General features: G+C 31.7%; 1 protein-coding gene and 1 pseudogene across 1 annotated transcript; both read right to left on the bottom strand.

Annotated features, from left to right (window-relative positions):
* Positions 1–714: 714 nt before the first annotated feature.
* Positions 715–8,242, bottom strand: LOC100800629 (protein RRP6-like 3; annotated as a pseudogene).
* LOC106794175 (uncharacterized) lies at positions 8,010–11,786 on the bottom strand. Its single transcript, XM_014764650.3, has 2 exons — positions 11,372–11,786; positions 8,010–8,259 (listed from the first exon to the last, which is right to left on the bottom strand). Exons 1-2 carry the CDS (start codon positions 11,638–11,640, stop codon positions 8,163–8,165), a joined length of 366 nt encoding a protein of 121 aa, XP_014620136.1. The 5' UTR covers positions 11,641–11,786; the 3' UTR covers positions 8,010–8,162.
* Positions 11,787–18,735: the final 6,949 nt, after the last annotated feature.

Here is an 18,735-nt window from a genome sequence, read left to right as displayed (position 1 = left end):
TATGTAATCTCAAATCTCTTTTTCTGCAGCGGTAAATATAATTAGGGAAATCACATTTATCGTGGTAAGTCACAAGTCACAACGTTGTTGAAATGTTACTTTTTTAAATTCATAAGAATGCTCGTGTTTTTATGTTTGAATAATTAGAGCACGGGCAAAAATGTTCTTGAAAGCTATTTGTACTATTGTTATAAAAATGACAAAATACTAAAATTTCTAAAATAGTAAAATTAACCAAAAATGAAATTAAGGTGTTTATGTAATTTCTACGCCGTGAGAGCTCGTTGAGTACCGAACAGATTTTGATGGCATTGAAGTACCAAAATATGCAGGTTACTAGTAGTTCCTGAAGGGGTTACTCTCTACTAGCAGCAGCTCCTCACTTGTCAGGATTGTATACACTGAACTTCCCGAAGTCCCTTCTTCCACTGGCAAAAATAGTGTCCATAATCAAAGCCTCGAGGAAAGGAATGAAAACTCAGTTGCTATACACAAATAGCATTATAAGTGTACTACAATTAACTATCTAATGACAGTAAAACAAGCATTAAGAGATTTTCTTTTGGGACATTAACTAAGAAATATATATATGCAAGTTATGAAATTATAGAAAAAAAATAGTAATTAAAAGCTTAAAACTGAAACAAAATCATAAAAGAAAATTGAAACGGTGATAGTTCACACTGAATCAGTAAGGAGAGAGAAGGAAAGAAAGACAAAGAAAACTACCAAATTTATTTGAAAAGAAAGAAAAGCTTACAAAGATTGTTTCTTAGAGCTTCCCTCTCTAACCTCTTTCTGAACTGTCTATGTAAAAAGGGTGCCTCACAATGCCTTTGAGGACCCCTTTTATAGAATTGAAAACTACTATAGCCACAGTTCAGGTTATCTAAACCGAAACAATTTCTACAGTACATGTTTACAATAAAAATTTAATCTTCAGCTAAATTAATACCAAAACAGTCATTTTCGTTCTGGTAAAAATCATCTCAAGAGTGTGTTGACTTGGTGTCTTCTTTCTTTGATGAAACGCTCGGATGCCATCTTTGACAAAACGCTTGGATGCCATCTTCACCATACTCCTTCAGTAAATCTTCTACAACTTGTTTCCCATGTGGTCCATGTCCCAAGAGTGATAGTTTTGAATTATGTTCACCAAGTCCATTTTCTTGCCTACTGTTTAGACAGCTATCATCAACATTCACAGCAGAGTCACTGCTTCCATTGTAGTATGTAGTTTCAACTGTGATCATATTTCTGTTCGGAGTTGCAGAGACAACTCCATTAACTTTAATATCAGAAGCTAAAGTGGAGTTTTCAAAATCGTCTTTTCTCATAAAAAGTTCTCTATCTACTTCACTTGTTTCTTCATTTCCATATGAGCCATCATGAGCATCAACTTTCAATGTGTCCACGTCCAAATCATTCATTCTGGTTGTGCAACCAGCATGATTATCCTGTTTTGGCACTGTAGCAGTACTCCCTATAGAATGTTTAAAAGAAAACCCTCTCTTCTTCTTGAATCGTCTTCTCTCATGAGGAGTCATGCCAACTTGCAAAGCTCTTTCTAGATCTTCATCGGATATCTCCCTTCCTCCATAATATCTATTTATAATCTGCAAGTAAATTAAAAACCAACTTGATAAACAGAAACACCTGTAGTTGATGAAGCTCTTCAATAACAATAATGAACAATGATAATCACTACAGATGTACAATTCAGAACCCATAATTTATATTTAAAACACATGTAATCTATCTTCAAAGGATTCCTTAAACAAATCAATTCTCACTTGGCTATCTAACTACATTTAGTTCAAACTAACTGAATATGATCAGGTGGGTGAGGCACTACAATAGCTATGTGTCAGAGCAACTAATAACAAAAATACAATCAAACCTCAGTCAGTTCTTCATGGCGATTGAGAGGCATTCTTGGCCCATGGCGTAGAAGAGCCATAGCAGCTGTTTGTAATTGTAAAGGATATACAGCTCTCTCCAATTTGTTTTTCAGTCTTTTGACCTGGATGAACTACCCTCTGAAGGTAGAGAGGAATCCCAAATTCAACAGCTACTTTTCTCTTATACTTTTCTGCAGCAGCATGTGCAACTTCATGGAAATCCACACAAAGTAGGACAATGTCATGAGAACGATGGCTTTTCAGATGCTCAGGGAAATGTGTTCTGTAACACGATGGGATTATTGATACCGTAAGTAGTGGTTTCCTTCACCACACCCAACACATATTTTTCTTACTCTGGATATAAAAATCATTGCCTTCATCCTCCGGGCGACCTTTGGGTTCAAAAAGAAGCATTATAGCTGGGGGTTCCTCATCAATAAGCTTTGCAAGATCCCGATTAAGGTACCTGGAAATTTGAACATTAATCAAGGAGAAACTAACATCACTTTTTAGTCTATTACAAATGGAATAAAATTAAGTGAAAGTGCACAAACCATTCAAGCTTCCTCCGATCACAATAACAAAGCAGCCTCCCATCATTAGCATATATCCGGCAATTGTGATAAACAGCAGATTTACAAGAGAATTTTTGAACAAACAAATCTCGAGAAGCCTTCCTAGAATATTGTTTAGGATTTTTTGGGCCTGGTTGTTTATAGGCTAAAGTAGGTCTTAGGTTACTGTTTACCAACAAAGCATAATTAAATATAGAAAGTGGGCAGCTCCCATTTTGACCTAGGCACTTCTGTAGAATCACTGAATAAATATCATCATCGTTATCCAACTTGTTTGCAAGCAGATGATAGATATCACTAAGGTGACTGCAAATTACAGGAGACAGGGAAGGGATGAGAGAGTTGACACCCATTTCCATATTGATATCAGCCTGAGCTATGGTGCTGTATATTTCAGAGTGACTCACTGAAGGCTGACTTGCCAAAGCAACAATTGCCTGATCTGACAGTACATATTTTAAGCTCTCATCATGAATACGAGCCTGAAAGTATGGACTCACAACAAAATAATCAGATCGTGTTGCTAACATATATTTTCTGACGTCAAATAGAATATGTTTAGCACTACATCAAAGTTTGTACAGCAAGCAACAGAAACTTGATTTATACATTTAGTTCATTATCATAATAAAGACTATAGCTAAGCGCATGTCTGGACACTGGAAACACTTTTTTCTGGGGAAATAATATTTTTTTTTTCAAAAGCTCTCTCAAAACGTTGGCCAAAAAAAATTGAATATTTCTTTAAAATAATTTAAATCAAATACACTTGATTTTGTAGATTTGTTTCAGGGATAAATTATGGCAGAAAGGAAAAGAAACCTAAATATTTCTATTGCTAATATGCTATTAATATTAAACTCAAAAAATTATCACACCAATTAATAACTCAAAATGTCAAGTATCCTCAACTATAATAAATTTGAATATATCAAAAAAGCAATCCTCAATGTACTTAATAAAATTCCTCTTCTTTTTCTTAGTCCATTATTACTCTTAAGGTTTTATTTTGTCAGATGGCATGATAAGATGTTATCAGAATTTCAAGAAGCATGAAGTGATCTCTCAAATGACTATGAACATGGAACGAATTTCTGTTCCATCTCATAATTTGCAAACTAAAGCAGTCCTTAAACTCTCAAGGAAGTGAAGAAAGACAGACAGTTACAGTAATAAAATTATTCTTAAATGGTAGCTAAATTTAAGGAGCCTTTAGATGTTATAACTGACCATCAGATCTCTCCACGAGCACAGTTGCCTCAAAATATTCTGAATCTGCATTCTGAAGATCACATTAGAACAATATATCCAATTAGACACAGAATACTTCAAATCTGTACAAGAAGCAGCAAACCTGGGATTCATTTGAAATTGATGGAAAGCCATGACTGCTTACTTGACGTGAAAATAATGATCATGCAGAAGATTCTCCAGGAGAAGCTTCAATCTCTTTCTTGAAAAGTTGTAAACAAATCACGTTTGAACGCCGACTAGCCTCAAGAACAAAATGGAATTTGTCATCGGAAGAAGAGTTTTCTGACACAATAATAAGTTCAGAATGTAGACCCAATAACATTAACAAAAAAGGTCCCAAAGAGTTGTTGAGTTGACGAGTAACAATGAAAATAAACTTATTGCTTCAAGTCATTAAAGTTATCCGGTTAAAATGACCAAATCCTTAGGACCATACCATATTTATGGGTCGCAGATCTTGCACATCTCTGGTATAAAATAATCTGTTTATTTCCTCAGCCACATTTTTGGGAAGCATGGGGCAAATATAAAAGGAGGAGAAAAACACGTTGACAAGGTAGATTTTCAAAGTTTCAGTTTACTTGATAAATGCTTAAAATTTATTAGAGATATTTTTTGTTTATATTTTTCTTTCTTTCCTCGCAATATCAGACAAGAGTGAATACCATTGTCCAGTTGTTTGAGTTCATTGATCAGACAGTTTGCAATATACAATAGATAGTGTGCATCTGTTTGTGCATAATGTACCATTTCTGCTGAGAGAGGGCGCTGCCTCCAGTCTTCACGCTACAATTAAGCATATAAAAGAAATATAAGTTCCGGTCACTAACTAAAAGAATCCCAAACACATCATAGTAGCATTGTCTCTTATTTGTAACATTTTACTACATGAAAGAGAAAATGATTGTGTTAGGTAACCCCCATCAGTAGTTAGTTACAATAGGTTAGGTAGTTAGTTAGTTAGGCAAGACGGCTGAATAAGGCATGCTGCATTGCTGCCTATAAATAAGAGAGTGGAGAGAGAGATCATCTTGTAATTTTTTAGAGAATTGGGGTCTTTTGGCAATGAGAGGAGTTCAGAGTAAAGCAAGTTTGAATAAAATACTCAAGTGTTGTTTTCACACTTAGCTACTCTTATATTTATATATCAGAAAAGTTACACTGAGTACACTTAGAGAAAAAGGAGAAAAGTACAAACTGTGTCCCTATGGCAGCACGCTACAGTCAGAATAGAAGAAAGAAAACAGCTTTTATGCATATTATAAGACAAACAAAGATAGCCAATCAACGTGAATTCAACAAGAGGCACAGACACTTGAAGTTCTGCAGTGTTATATCTTGTAATTGGGGTTTGTCCCTATCATTTCTTAATACGAAACCAGGTTTCTACCAGTTTGCAAGTTCAATTTTATTTTTAGGAGCACAAGTTCTATTCATTGATGTACCTCATTCAATGACTAGTTGCATCATTAATAGCCAATATAACAAGATTTTAAATGATTCATTGTCAATGTAATTTTTGGCACAATATGATTCATTGTTCAGATGGTTGCTTCCAAATCAGTGGAAAAGTTCAAATGAAATCTCTTCTACCCTGCAGGAGAACCTCAATTTCAATTTAAATGATGACCACTAAAAAGTCAGAATAAATGTATCATCTGAACTACACTGACCACTTTGTAACTTTTGTTTTTGATATAAACATCTGCCCTTGTGATTGTGAAAATGATTTCAGTATTCAACTTTTAAGCTACATTCAACTATAGGCTTTTTTAACATACTTCTAAAAATTTCCCTGTATTAATTCAATAATAAGGTCTAGCACAAATTCATCATTCAAGCAACATTCAATTATTGTCTTTTTCCAACATATTCGTAATAGTTTTCCATGCCATTTCAGTAAATTCAAGTCTTAATCTAAACTTCTAGGGTCAAACTCCTTTGCAAGTTTAAATTGTAATTCTACATACAGAAGAAGATTATGATTGAAGTTTACCCAACAAAACAAGTGAAAGAGTAAATAGAAAGAATGCTACAAAAACTTTATAACAGAGAAATAGTGCCCTAAATGATCAAGCCAAACCTGTAATAATTTATTTGTTGTCACACCACAGTAAGTTTCAAGCAAATAAGCAAGTGATTTCTGTGGTTTTGACATCACCTCACATGCCTGCAGTACATGAACAACACACTGATATTAAAAAAATAAAAATAAAAATAAAGTTATTGCCAATCAATTGCAAAAGGCAAAATTCTCCAGTTCTGTTATGCAGGAGGAGAAAATTCTGTATGGTACATGGCATCCAGTACATGGTCTGGTGACATGATAGTGGCAACATGTATAGGCAGCTCACCTTTGAAGTATATCAAATAGACTAACAACGTATATATGGAAGTCCCTCTGTAGCCAGACTATATCATTGTCAGCCCCATGGAACACCTATCCACAAATTTTCCATTGAGTGGGAAAAAACTGTAATAAATAGACTTGGATGCAAAAACACTGACAATAATAAACAAATATTTTTTCAATAGATAATATGCTTTCATCCCAAATATCTACCTATCTATTTAAAAAAATGGCTTAATTGCACTTTTTGTTCCCCCACGTATCACAATTTTGCAATTTTGGTCCCTTGGGTTTCAATTGCACAAATTAGCTCCTCCAGGTATCACAATTGCTTAACCGGTATTCCATTCAATATTTAACAGATTTTGCTGACACAGCAACTCGAGTGACCAAATGGCACAATTATGATACCTGAAGGCCAAAAGTACAATTAAGCCTAAAAACTCTGAATTATTCTAACAACAATATATTATAAAATTTTAAAAGTAAAAAAAAAGGTTTGAAATTGAAATTGAAGTAGTTAATGTTAGTGCAAGCACCCCCCTCCCCCACCAAATTTCTAAATCCTATTTAAACAGTTTAGAAATATGATACTGATAACTTACATACTTTACAAATTGAAGGATTGGCAAAAACTGGGCGAAGAATGCCCATAAAATCATGCAGGGCAATTGTATCAACCAAATAATCTTTCTCCCGTGTAGAAATCTGTTTGATATCATACAAAGACAAATGTATTAACAAATTTATCAAACATCAAATTCCTGGCATAATTCAGTCACAGACAAGGAGTTAAAAACTGTTGGAAAAATAAAATAAAAATAAAGGAAAATAAATACGAAGAAGATGCACAGTCTTAAATTAAATAACAAAATAAGAATAGTAAAATAAATTTAATTGACATCACATAAATAATGCATTATATCATACAATGAGCACAATGAAAAATTAAATCAAGGGAAAGAATTAAATAGCCTGGGTTGAAGCGCGTAAACGCTATCCTTAGAGAGAAAACGCCCCCACTGCATGGGTAAGAAATTCTGATTGCGCTCCTCTCCCAAGATACGACAACCCGTTGGTTCCGATCGTGTGCAGCGAAAGGATCCTCGAACCTTGAACACCAATGCTCTTACTCTCAAGAAATAAATTATTTTATAAGAGAAGAAAGAAAATTTTGAGAGAAAAAGATGAGACTGTAGTTCTGTCATCTTTTTAGAAATGAGGAAAGATAATATATAGGCACAAATCACCTTAAGCAACAAACAACATATGACCGTTGGAAATATGACCGTTGGAAACTAACCTACAATTGTCAAAACAAATCTAACAAACTAGTTTGACTCATTAAAACAAAATCTTAAGAAAATCTAAAATAAATATTTTATTTTATAAAATAGCATTAATATATATTTATAAATTTTAAATTAAAACACAAATATTTATCAACATTCCCCCACATAATTTAAAATTTTAAAATATATTTTCTGAAAGATAATTTGTATAAAAACATAAGAGAAAGAGCATGTAATATTGTATTTCGGTATAAGGAACCTTCCGGGTTTGAGCCTTATACCTAGTGTTTATGAACTTCCATCCGAGAAAAATGTAGTGACTTGATTGTCTTGAACTACATATTCTTTAACCGGACTTTAGTACACAACCCCTACAATATTGGTGTTCAATTAGGTTCTAATCAGTGGTAGCGCGTTACACGGCTTTGCGCTTGTATCTTGTTTCGTGAGTGTCACTTAGAGATTAGCCCAAATCTCACCGTGGCGGCCCCACCACCACACTCACTAGGTGAATCCTCAAAGAGTGGGTTGTGACCCCCACCCCTACAATAATTGTCATCGGATTCATTAAGAGGTATTTTTTTTCCACCAAAAATACACATATATAAATATCTCAACCTTAATATTGCCACAATTTATAATACACCTCGTCATAAGAATGAGAAACGGAACAACTCCGTCAAATTTCATTTTGGTGTACTTTAGTCAACAAACAATTTCGTTGTTACCCGTTGAACTCCATTCATGGGATCACCAATCACACGGAGACGAGTGTCCATTGTTGTAACTAAATAATGGGCTTTAATCTCATTCCCCTCGACGACTCAAATACTTGTTGACATGTCAACCTTTTTGTAAGCGGATCTGCAATATTATTTTCTGACCTGACAAAGTCAAGAGAAATGACATCATGAGAAATCAAATTTCTTATAGACTTATGTCTCACTCTTAAGTGTCTTATTTTTTCATTAAAATTTTGCTTGTCACTTTAGATATAACAATTTGACTATCACAATGCATTGGAATTGGAGGTATACGCTTATTTAAGAATGACAAATAACATAATACATTTTTAAGAAATTCAGCCTCACTAGTAGCAGTATTTAAAGCAATAATTTTTGCTTTCATGTGAAATAATAATTTGTCTAGTAAATTTTCATGATACTACACAACCATCTAAAGCAAAGACATAATCACTCATCAATTTTATTTCATCAAAATCAGAACTTCAATTTTGTATCACTAAATCCTTCAATTACTTTCTAATCTACCAATTGCATATGCAATATCAGACAAGCCTAGAGAAGTTTGTCAAATGCAATAAAGAGCTGATACTTTGAGAATATTTATGTGAAGAAAATCCTTTACTCAAATTTTTCTTTAACTTGATGGATGAGTCATAAGGAGTAAAAGCATGTTTCGCATCAAAATAATTAAACTTCTTTAATATATAGCTTTTCAACATAATAAGATTGGGTAAAAAAATCATACCATCATTTTTCTCTATAAGCTTAATTCCCAAAATCACATCTACTTGATCAAGGTCTTTTATGTCAAAGTTTCTTAAACAATAAGGACTTCACATCATTTATGAAATGCATATTACTACCAAATATCAATATGTCATCCAGATTTAAACATAAAATGACACATCCGTTATCATAAAAAATTTTCACATACACACATTTATCACTATCATTAATTTGAAAATCATACAAAAGAATAACTTAATCAAACTTTTGTGTCAATGCTTTGTAGCTTGTTTCAAACCATACAAAGATTTAACAATTTATTTTTTCAAGAAAAAATATTTTCAAAGAAAGTCACATTTCTAGACTCCATAATAGTAACATTAGAAATTTCAGATACTTCTGAATTAATAACTAAGAATCTATAAGTAGTATTATGTAAAAAATATCCAACAAAATATAATTAATATTTTTTTTTTCAATTTTTCTTTTCTTATTAATAGGGATATTAACCTTTACTAGACACCCCCACACTTTAAGATATTTCAGATTTGGTTCTCTTTTTCTCCATAGCTCATAAAGATTTTTTTTTTTGTTTATAAGATACTCTTTTAAGAATACTACATGCAAAATATAAAGTTTTACCAAAGTGTTTATTTTATTATTTTGTGTGTTATATTTTCACAAGCTTATCTTTTATCAATGAGTTATAAATAAAGAGACAATCAGTCAACATGTAATAACAAAATACTTGCAGTAGTAATAATAACGTTAAACAATAAAAATTAAAAACCAAACAACAAATGTCCTGATTTTTAAAGACTTGTGTTCACAGGATCATTTGACCAAGTAAAAGATGAATGAAATTAGAAGTATGCTTTTAGTTTTTCACATAAACTAATTCTAAAAGCATTTTCTCTTCAAAACCATCATTAATAAAGAAAATATATTTTAAATTTCAAATTATAAGAAAATATTTTTCAACAATCTCTCACTAATGTAAAATTTAAGGAAATGAAATAATATAATAAAACATTTTTAATAAAGCATAATACAGTGTGTCTTCATCCATTAATTTTTCAGACTTACTAAAAGGGGAGTCAATCATATTCATGACAGATATTTTGACAAAATAAAATGCTACTGCAGAAAAGACTATGCAAGAAGAAAGTGATAACTAATATTTCTCTCTAAGACTGTTGGAAAATAAAATAAAAAATGAAAGAAAATAAATATGAAGAAGATGCACAGTCTTGAATTAAATAACAAAATAGCAGTAGCAAATTAAATTTAATTGACATCACATAAATAATGCATTATATCATACAATGAGCACAATGAAAAATTAAATCAAGGGAAAGAATTAAATAGCCTGGGTTGAAGCGCGTAAACGCTATCCTTAGAGAGAAAACGCCCCCACTGCACGGGTAAGAAATTATGATTGCGCTCCTCTCCCAAGATACGACAACCCGTTGGTTCCGATCGTGTGCAGCGAAAGGATCCTCGAACCTTGAACACCAATGCTTTTACTCTCAAGAAATAAATTATTTTATAAGAGAAGAAAGAAAATTTTGGGAGAAAAAGATGAGACTGTAGTTCTGTCATCTTTTTAGAAATGAGGAAAGATAATATATAAGCAACAAACAACATATGACAGTTGGAAATTAACCTACAATTGTCAAAATAAATCTAACAAACTAGTTTGACTCATTAAAACAAAATCTTAAAAAAATCTAAAATAAATATTTTATTTTATAAAATAGAATTAATATATATTTATAAATTTTAAATTAAAACACAAATATTTATCAACAAAAACTGCACAACATTACCTGAACCAATGTTGTAAAGCCTAAAAAAGATCGTAAGCTATGTTGTTCCGTGTCCACAGCAAAGAACCTCTCTTCGCTCAAAACATCAATTAGTTCATTTAACTCGGTATGAACCCAAACATAGGAATCCTTCATTTCCAAGTCTGCGATCTCAGTTCCAAGCTCAATTTTAGGCAGAGGATTTTTCAACAATGCCGTAATCTCTGCCTCATATGGATGCGAATTCAAAGCATTCTCTGTAAGAAAACCCCTAAACTCAGCCTATTCTTCTTCAAAAATAACCTTAGAACTTAAAACAATGAATTTATAGCTTTCTGTATTCTGTCCTCTGTGCAAATTTTGCTAATGAAAATCTCGATGATGAAATTATGAAAACTCATCACCTCAAATTCAACCTTCCTCCAACCTCAATTCATTTCCCTCTCTCGAAATTTCCGAAAAAAATGTTCAAAATCCACTAAGCAAAATTAGCTAATTCGATTTCCTAACCTGAGGCAAAAAATTCGCACGCACGAAAAAAAACAATAAAAACAAAAAAGTCTTCGATGAATAGAAGAAATGCGAAAATGATAAAGAAAAAACTATTGCGTCTTTCTTATAGTTACTGCGATTAAGCATCACGATCGAGTACGTGAACTTTCATATTTTCCTTCGGTTTCTCAGTAACCAAACCCAGAAACGAGTGTGGAATGTACCGTCGTTGCTGAGATGATTGAACGGAGAGTAGGAGTTGTCCGCTAAGACGCGCTTGAACGCGCACTTTGGTTTCTGTTCGGAGTGTAAATAGCACGGCAAGGACTTTTACTGCTTGCGCCTTCGCGCGGCGAAGAAGACGGAGATGACGGCGGCTGCGGCGGTGAATGTGACGACGGTGAATGCCACGCGCATCTTGTGAGCGTTGGTCATTTTCTTCTTCGATGAGTTTCAGTTTGCTGAGGGCACGGTGGAGGCGGTGACCGCTCATGCTCACGGCGGCGGAGTTTCATTTAAGCAAGTGCTTTTCGCATAGCTTACGTGCACATTCAGATGTTAGCACTAACACTTGTTAATTGAATCGGGCCTTCAAGGGTAAAGGCCCAATTTGGACTATGTTAAGTAGTGGGCTAAGCTTTGTTCTGAAAGCAATCCCGTTCCTTAGGTGGGAATTGTTATTCTCACACCTCAATTTCTAATATCACCCCCACGTGTTCCAAAATGTTTTTTTATTTCACAAATACCCTTTAAATGAAAATATATTTTCATTGTGTAAAAGGGGATGCCAAAAAATACACAACAGAAATATGTTTCTGTTTATAAAATATAGAAACGAAAACATATTTTTGTTGTGTATTTTTTTCACCCCATTTTAACATCTCAAAATATACTTTTATCCATAAAATAAAATTGAAATTTATTTAAATGTATGAAATAAATATTCCATTTTTTTCATTTGACAGTATTCAATTATTTCATATAATTTTACTGAATACTTATAACTTAATAAGTTAGCTTTCAACTATTAGGTTTCAACTACCATCCAACTTTTTAGATAGCTTTCTAACTTCTAGCTAGTTTTGTTGAACATAACTATAGTGCCTTGGTTATGTAAAATCTATGATTTTGGTCCTTTGGTCAAACTCAAAGTGTTGTTTGTTAATAAATTAATATTAAACTATTATGTGAGTTAAACAAAAATAATCTCATGTTATGTCACTAAATTTGAATCATATCAGCTTAATCTCTTATAGGCCAACATTTAAATTTGATAAAAGGATTAAAATCATGAATTTATAAAATATAAGATTAAATGTCTTTATTTTAAAATAAAGAACCAAATTTACAAATTTTAAATAATAGTTAGACCAAAAGTGTATTTAAGTATATATTTAAATATATGCTGTATGTGAAATGAATTTTGGTTATATAAAAAATGGACAATTCGGTTACTTAGCTCCCCTAGCTTACAAGATAAATTAATAATCTATTTTTGACCCGCCCGTTAAAATTCCATTAAAATTTTACTCAATCCACCCCCTCTTAATTCCCTATTTGTGGCATGCAATTACTCCTAGAGTTAATGTTGGAGCTGAAATAACAGTGACAGCGTGGCCATATCTGGTAGCCACTGGGCACTTGGTAAAGTCTGAGTGCGACTTCTAAGCTGGGAATGGTGATAAAAATGATATTGATGGTAATTTGGATTTGTTGGAGACAATTATAAAAATTGTCATTTTGATTATGTCTATGTTATGTGTCTGTCCCCCACCATGAAAAAAAAAAAGTGTTTTTTTGGGTTGAAAATAAAATAAAAAAGTTAGATAGTGATTTATGCATCGACGAATGGCTCTTCTTGGGCTGAAAAACTTTACAAGATTGGCCAATGAAGGAGAGCCCTTTACCGTGGCTGTAGTTTGTCGGCACATGTCTACACTACAAAATGAGACGTAAAGGAAAGTTAAAGCATTGATTGAGCTGTGAAAAATACTAAGAACCCGTCACATCTTATGGTGAAGTCACCCTTCAGAAACTAATGCAAAGAAAGAATATAAAACTTTTAGAAGGATTGTATCTACCTTTAAATTTCTTTTTTTTTTCTTTTGCTAGTGCAATTGTTTTTACTTTATATTTAGATAAAAGTTAAAAAGTGCTTTTGCAAATTTTAATGTATAAAATGATAAAAGAAATTGTTGCTTTTAAGAGTAAAAATGTTTTTGAGCTCTTTCAGTTAAAATACAAATATGTTCTTAGTAATATATCCTAAATTAATCCCTGATCACTTTTTACAAATGCAATTACTTTTTAAAATCATTAATCCAAAATCGAAATTGAAGGGACAGTTAAATAATTGAATTGAAGCTTGAAACGTGTAAGAGTAACACAAGGTACTAGATTTGTGTACCCATTACGTTGTCACTTTGGTATATTTTTTTCAGCCAAACATTTATTTACTGGACCAATTAAAAGAGTGAGTTAGAAAATCATACTTCTCTTTTGTATAGCCATTTTCTTTAGAAAAATGGCATGTTGCAACAGGTGCAGTTCCTCACTGAAAATTACTTAGTACTTTCATGGTAGTGATTGATAATGACATTGCTTTTTACTTCATTTTTCTCACTCTCACTCAGTTAAACTGCACAGATGAAATGCCCTTATTGCCCCAGTCTCTAGCAACATGCAGAATGTGTATGCCCCCCCCTCCCCCAAATGAGCTTCATGGTGCACTAGTTTGTAGACACAGACACAGTGCAGAGGATTAAATTGTAGGCCACATGAAAAGGGTGGTCAATACTCTATGGTGGCATTTTATAAAAGGCCCTAATGTAAGGACTGGGTCACACTGACTTCACATGTCCATAATTGATAATAAATTAATACCAAATGGCCTCATTTAATACCGAAAGATTGGTGTCTGCCCTTGTTTGTTTATGTGGAAATATATATCAAGAAAATCGCATTGTTAAAATTACTTAATTTCTATTGTTTTTTCTTTCAACTTGTTATTAAGTCAATTATTCTGTTTTGGGAGATCAATCATTTTGGGGGGGGTAAGAAGTAATTGTACTGTGAGGATTCGATATTTTTGGGGTTGGTTTCTTTAGTTGGAACTAATCGATCCTATTATGCCTATGCATAAAAGTAAAAGAACTATCTAGATGAGTATAGCCTTTTTTGGTGCTTGGTCCATAAATTTGAACGTGTTAAAGCAGTGCGATTCAGGTTTCTTTGTCTTTGGAATGATTAGCAAAATCTTAAAAGAGTTGGGTAGCAAGTAATATTTGTGGGTCCTAGGGAGCCTGTTCAGCACACTTAAATTTCAAATTTGTTTATAGTAGTTTTCTTTATGAGAATTGAATCATGGCACAGTGAGTCTCGCGGCACCAAGATGAAAATCCAAAAAGTACAATTTGATTAGAGCAATGGGGGACAATCATGGTCTTATCATTATATACCATAAGCCCTATTTGCCAAAAATATTGTCATTATTACTTTATAGTGGAATGGTCAAGCCCAAAGTTTCAAAATGGAAAATTCTTTAAAATTCCTTTGGTTGATCACTTACACTTATCGGCGCCTTTAATTTAGAAAGAGATAACGATTTGTTCCCCATCTTTATTGTGTGTACATAATCACATAGCTTTAGTCCTGTTTATAAAGAAGAAATAATCCTTGGCTTGGCTTATTGAGAGTGTGAGTGTTAGCCAAGGCAATTTTAACTAGTATGACAAAGCATCTAGAGCAAGTCACCAAACTACAGTTGGTCTAAATGGCAGCTTTGTGTTGCTTCAAGAAAGAACGAAAGAAGAGTACCAGCAGTGCTTTAAAAGTGACACAAGAATCCTATTACAAGCAAAATGAGGCATCTCTCTCCCTCACCAGTCACCATTTCCACACCACATGGTTGCCTTTGATTTCATCTTTTTTAATCTTCATGTTTACTAGTCCATTAACTAATGCATTTCTTCATTATTTCTTCTTTTTATATCTTCAAGTTTACAAATCCATTTACTAACCTGCTAGAGAACCCTCTACCTTTCACACAATTGTCACAATCATGGAATTTCAAGAAACCATTTTACCCTCCAAATATAGGGTATAGGAAAAAAACAAGTTATTTAAATTTAGGTTGGCTTAGAAACAAATGCAATCTAATTCAAATTGAAATCCGTTGTAGTGTGCTGATCAAAATAATAACGTGAGTGTAAAGCTACTTTAAGTAAAGTTATTAATTAGGTTTTAATAGAAAAATAGTTATTATCAGAAAAATTAATGTCTCCTTAAATGAGATTACTCAATTCAACTCAAATTAAATAGAAGTCCAAAAATATAGTTTAAAGATATTGATCATTTCATAAAAATTAAAACTTTTTTAAAACCCGACCCAACTTTTTTATTGCTTTTGTTCATGTAAGCATACATGAATTCATACACAAATATTAGTATATAAAATTTTGATTAGTCTCCTTCTTAAATTATGCATGATTATTTTATTTATCTTGCATACAAAATTTAAAATATTTAACAGTAAAAAGTTTTAATTAAGTGTGTTGGATATTTTTGATTATTTTAATTTTATATTGTATTGCCTTGATGTAGTAATGAAAGACAGGCTTGAACTAACAAAAAAAAGTGTATGAACATTTTAAATTCAATACAATGTTTTGTAAATTGTAGATTTTTAGGAGAAAAAAATTCTCTTGCTCAACCCCAACCCCCAGAAAATCTTGTGCATGCTAACCGTGTTATATAATTGCAAAATTTGTCTAGTAAATAGGTTTATCTGAACAAATATGTGTCATAAAGAAAATTTAAGGCAGTAGTAGGTGGTATGTGACAACAAACATGAGGACTCACATGTCATGTCGACTGCAACAAGATATTTTTCATGCAATTGATCACCAGTTAATTAATGTATATATTAGGATATTAATTGTACTTTTATTTTCTTTAATTTCATTATGTAAAAATTCTTTTTAATTTTTTAAAATCAAATATGTTATTTTATTTTAAAATCAAACAAAATTTAATCTCGTTATTCATTTTTTATTTTAACGTTTCAATTAGTATTTTGTATGCAAATATGTAGGAATTTATAATAAATTCAAATATAAAATAATTTTAAAAGTACTAAATTTTATAAAAAAAATAATAAATTTTAGTGAGTTTAGTACGATGTAAAATTAAAATTTGAAGATAAAAATAATTAGAAGTTATATATATATATATATATATATATATATATATATATATATATATATATATATATATATATATATATATATCATGTATGGATGAATGAATGCTATGTGATGTTTTGGATGGTGATTTTTAAGTGTAAACATTTATCATTCTTCTTGTAAGAAAAGGAAAAAAAAAAAAGATTCATCACGAAGGGGGAACGCCATAATTCCAGGAGCATGTTAGATGTTTTTTTTTCATTAGCATGCTGACGTGAGTTGAATTTTCCTTACCACACCGGACACTGGTGTGAGCCATGATCTATTGGAATGTTTGTGTGCCATGTGCATGTGCAGCTGATAAATGAAACTATAATGCAATCAATAGCTAGTATTTGTCAAGTTAATGTTAATGTAGGTATTCTAGTGTCTTCGAGGAATTTAAAGTAGTTTTTTTTAATATAATTTTTAATATTTTTTATTTCTTATTTTCTTAATTTAAATATTAAGATTCTTGGCATTTTCTATCTTAATTATGCCCCTGCGATAGACATAACATGTGAAAGTTGAACAAAAGCTAGCTGGAATCGGGGAACACACGTGGCGTTCATCACGATGCTGTAATGTATGTATAGTTAAAGTGCTGTCATGTACTCATGTTTCGAATTTCGCACCACATGCATGGCTACAGATAAATCCCAAATGTCGGCTCACAATAACAATAGGATAAATAAACAGTTAATCAATTCTAATTATACAGTGAAGATAAATTATTTCTTAGTCCTAAACTCTTTTGAATTCATGTTTTTAGTCTTTTAGATTTTTTATTTTTCTTTTCAATTTTTTGTTTTTTTTTTACTTTTTTATTTTTACTCCTTTAACTTATTTTTTTTCTTACTTTTCATATTTTTAGGGACTAAGCATATTTTTAGGGACTAAGCAAAGTTGGAGAAAAGTTAAAGGAGTAAAATTTAAAATGAAAAAAAAAATTAAAGGATTAAAAATAAATTAAAAAATTTAAAATTAATAAAAAAATTTAAAATATTTGTGAACTAAAAACACAATAAATCAAATAGGAAAAGTTTATGACATCAATTAGATGATAAAATTATATTTCCAAATAAATAAAACTTTTTCTTTCGAACATCTTCTAAGATAACTAATGATTTAACTCATTATGTATTCACGTGCATATTAATTTTTACATAGATATATCTTTGTCATTGGCTAGTAAAATGTTGGATATATTGAATGTGAGACTATTCGTTAATCAATCTAATTCAATATTATAAAATAAAATTGGAACATTCATTTTTCATTAGATTAAACTAAATTTTAGATTTAATTTTGAATTCCATCGAATTTAATTTAAACTAAGCTTATATATAGTTAGTAAGACCTAAAAAGAAAGTATATAATTTCTTAAAATAATCAACTAAATTCAAACTATGAAAAAGATAAATCTAAGTATTATTCGCTAAAGGATATAACTTTCTGGGAAAAAAATTTGGTATAGTGTTTGATTTTTATAGATAAAAAAAATTTAAATATCATTTTTAAGTTAATCCGAATAAATAAAAAATTTAATTTCTGAAAATATAATGAAATTAATTAAATTCAAACTTTCATCACACTTATTTAGGTTTAAATTTTCTAGTGTGTCAATGATATGCATACATGTGTCATGATTTCTGACGGTGTTGGTCGTGGTCGTGGCGAAACAAAGTGTCATGAGAGCAATGCAATAAACAAGAAGGATCTTCTTCTCATCTCAATCTCATCCAACCTAGGGGTGGGCAAACAGGTTCAGGTCCATGGACTGGCCGATGGTTCACGCGAACTATGGACCAATTTTTTTAAAAAATTCATGGCTATATAGGATTTTAAGTCCGCCTCGCATAATCCGTGGACTATGCAGGTTTGGCCCGTAGGGTCCGCGGGTTAAGTCCAGTCCAAAGTCCAAACCCAATTAATCTTATAAACTCAAACCAAAATTTCTTTGCATTTATGTTAAAAATTTATTTGGTTGTATTAAAACTTTTGTAATTAAGTATTTGTTAGAGATTTATTAAGACTTTTTAAATAAATAAATATATATATATATATATATATATATATATATATATATAATTGAGTGTAATTCACTATTTTTTTAAGAGAAAAATATATATTTATTTTAAAATTGCATTTTTAAAAAAATAGACTCACGGACCAGCCCATTTGACCCGCGGGATGGGGTGGACCAATATTTTAAATTAGTCTAAGAGTGTGAGACAGGCTAGCCTGATCCACTGTCAATACGGACTTATATGGGCGGGCCTTACACGGGGCGGACTGACCTGTTTACCCATCCTAATCCAACCAAAGTGTTGAACGTGCCCTCTCCCAAACATTATCTCATATAT

Source organism: Glycine max, chromosome 12, assembly GCF_000004515.6.
Source record: "Glycine max cultivar Williams 82 chromosome 12, Glycine_max_v4.0, whole genome shotgun sequence".
Classification (NCBI taxonomy): domain Eukaryota; kingdom Viridiplantae; phylum Streptophyta; class Magnoliopsida; order Fabales; family Fabaceae; genus Glycine; species Glycine max.
This window is presented reverse-complemented; position numbering and strand designations above follow the sequence as displayed.

Coding starts and splice junctions, on each gene's coding strand:
- LOC106794175 (XM_014764650.3), bottom strand. CDS start 11,640: ATGAGCGGTCACCGCCTCCACCGTGCCCTCAGCAAACTGAAACTCATC. Junction 8,260..11,371: donor CAATCATCTCAGCAACGACG/GTACATTCCACA, acceptor TGACTTTGTCAG/GTCAGAAAATAATATTGCAG.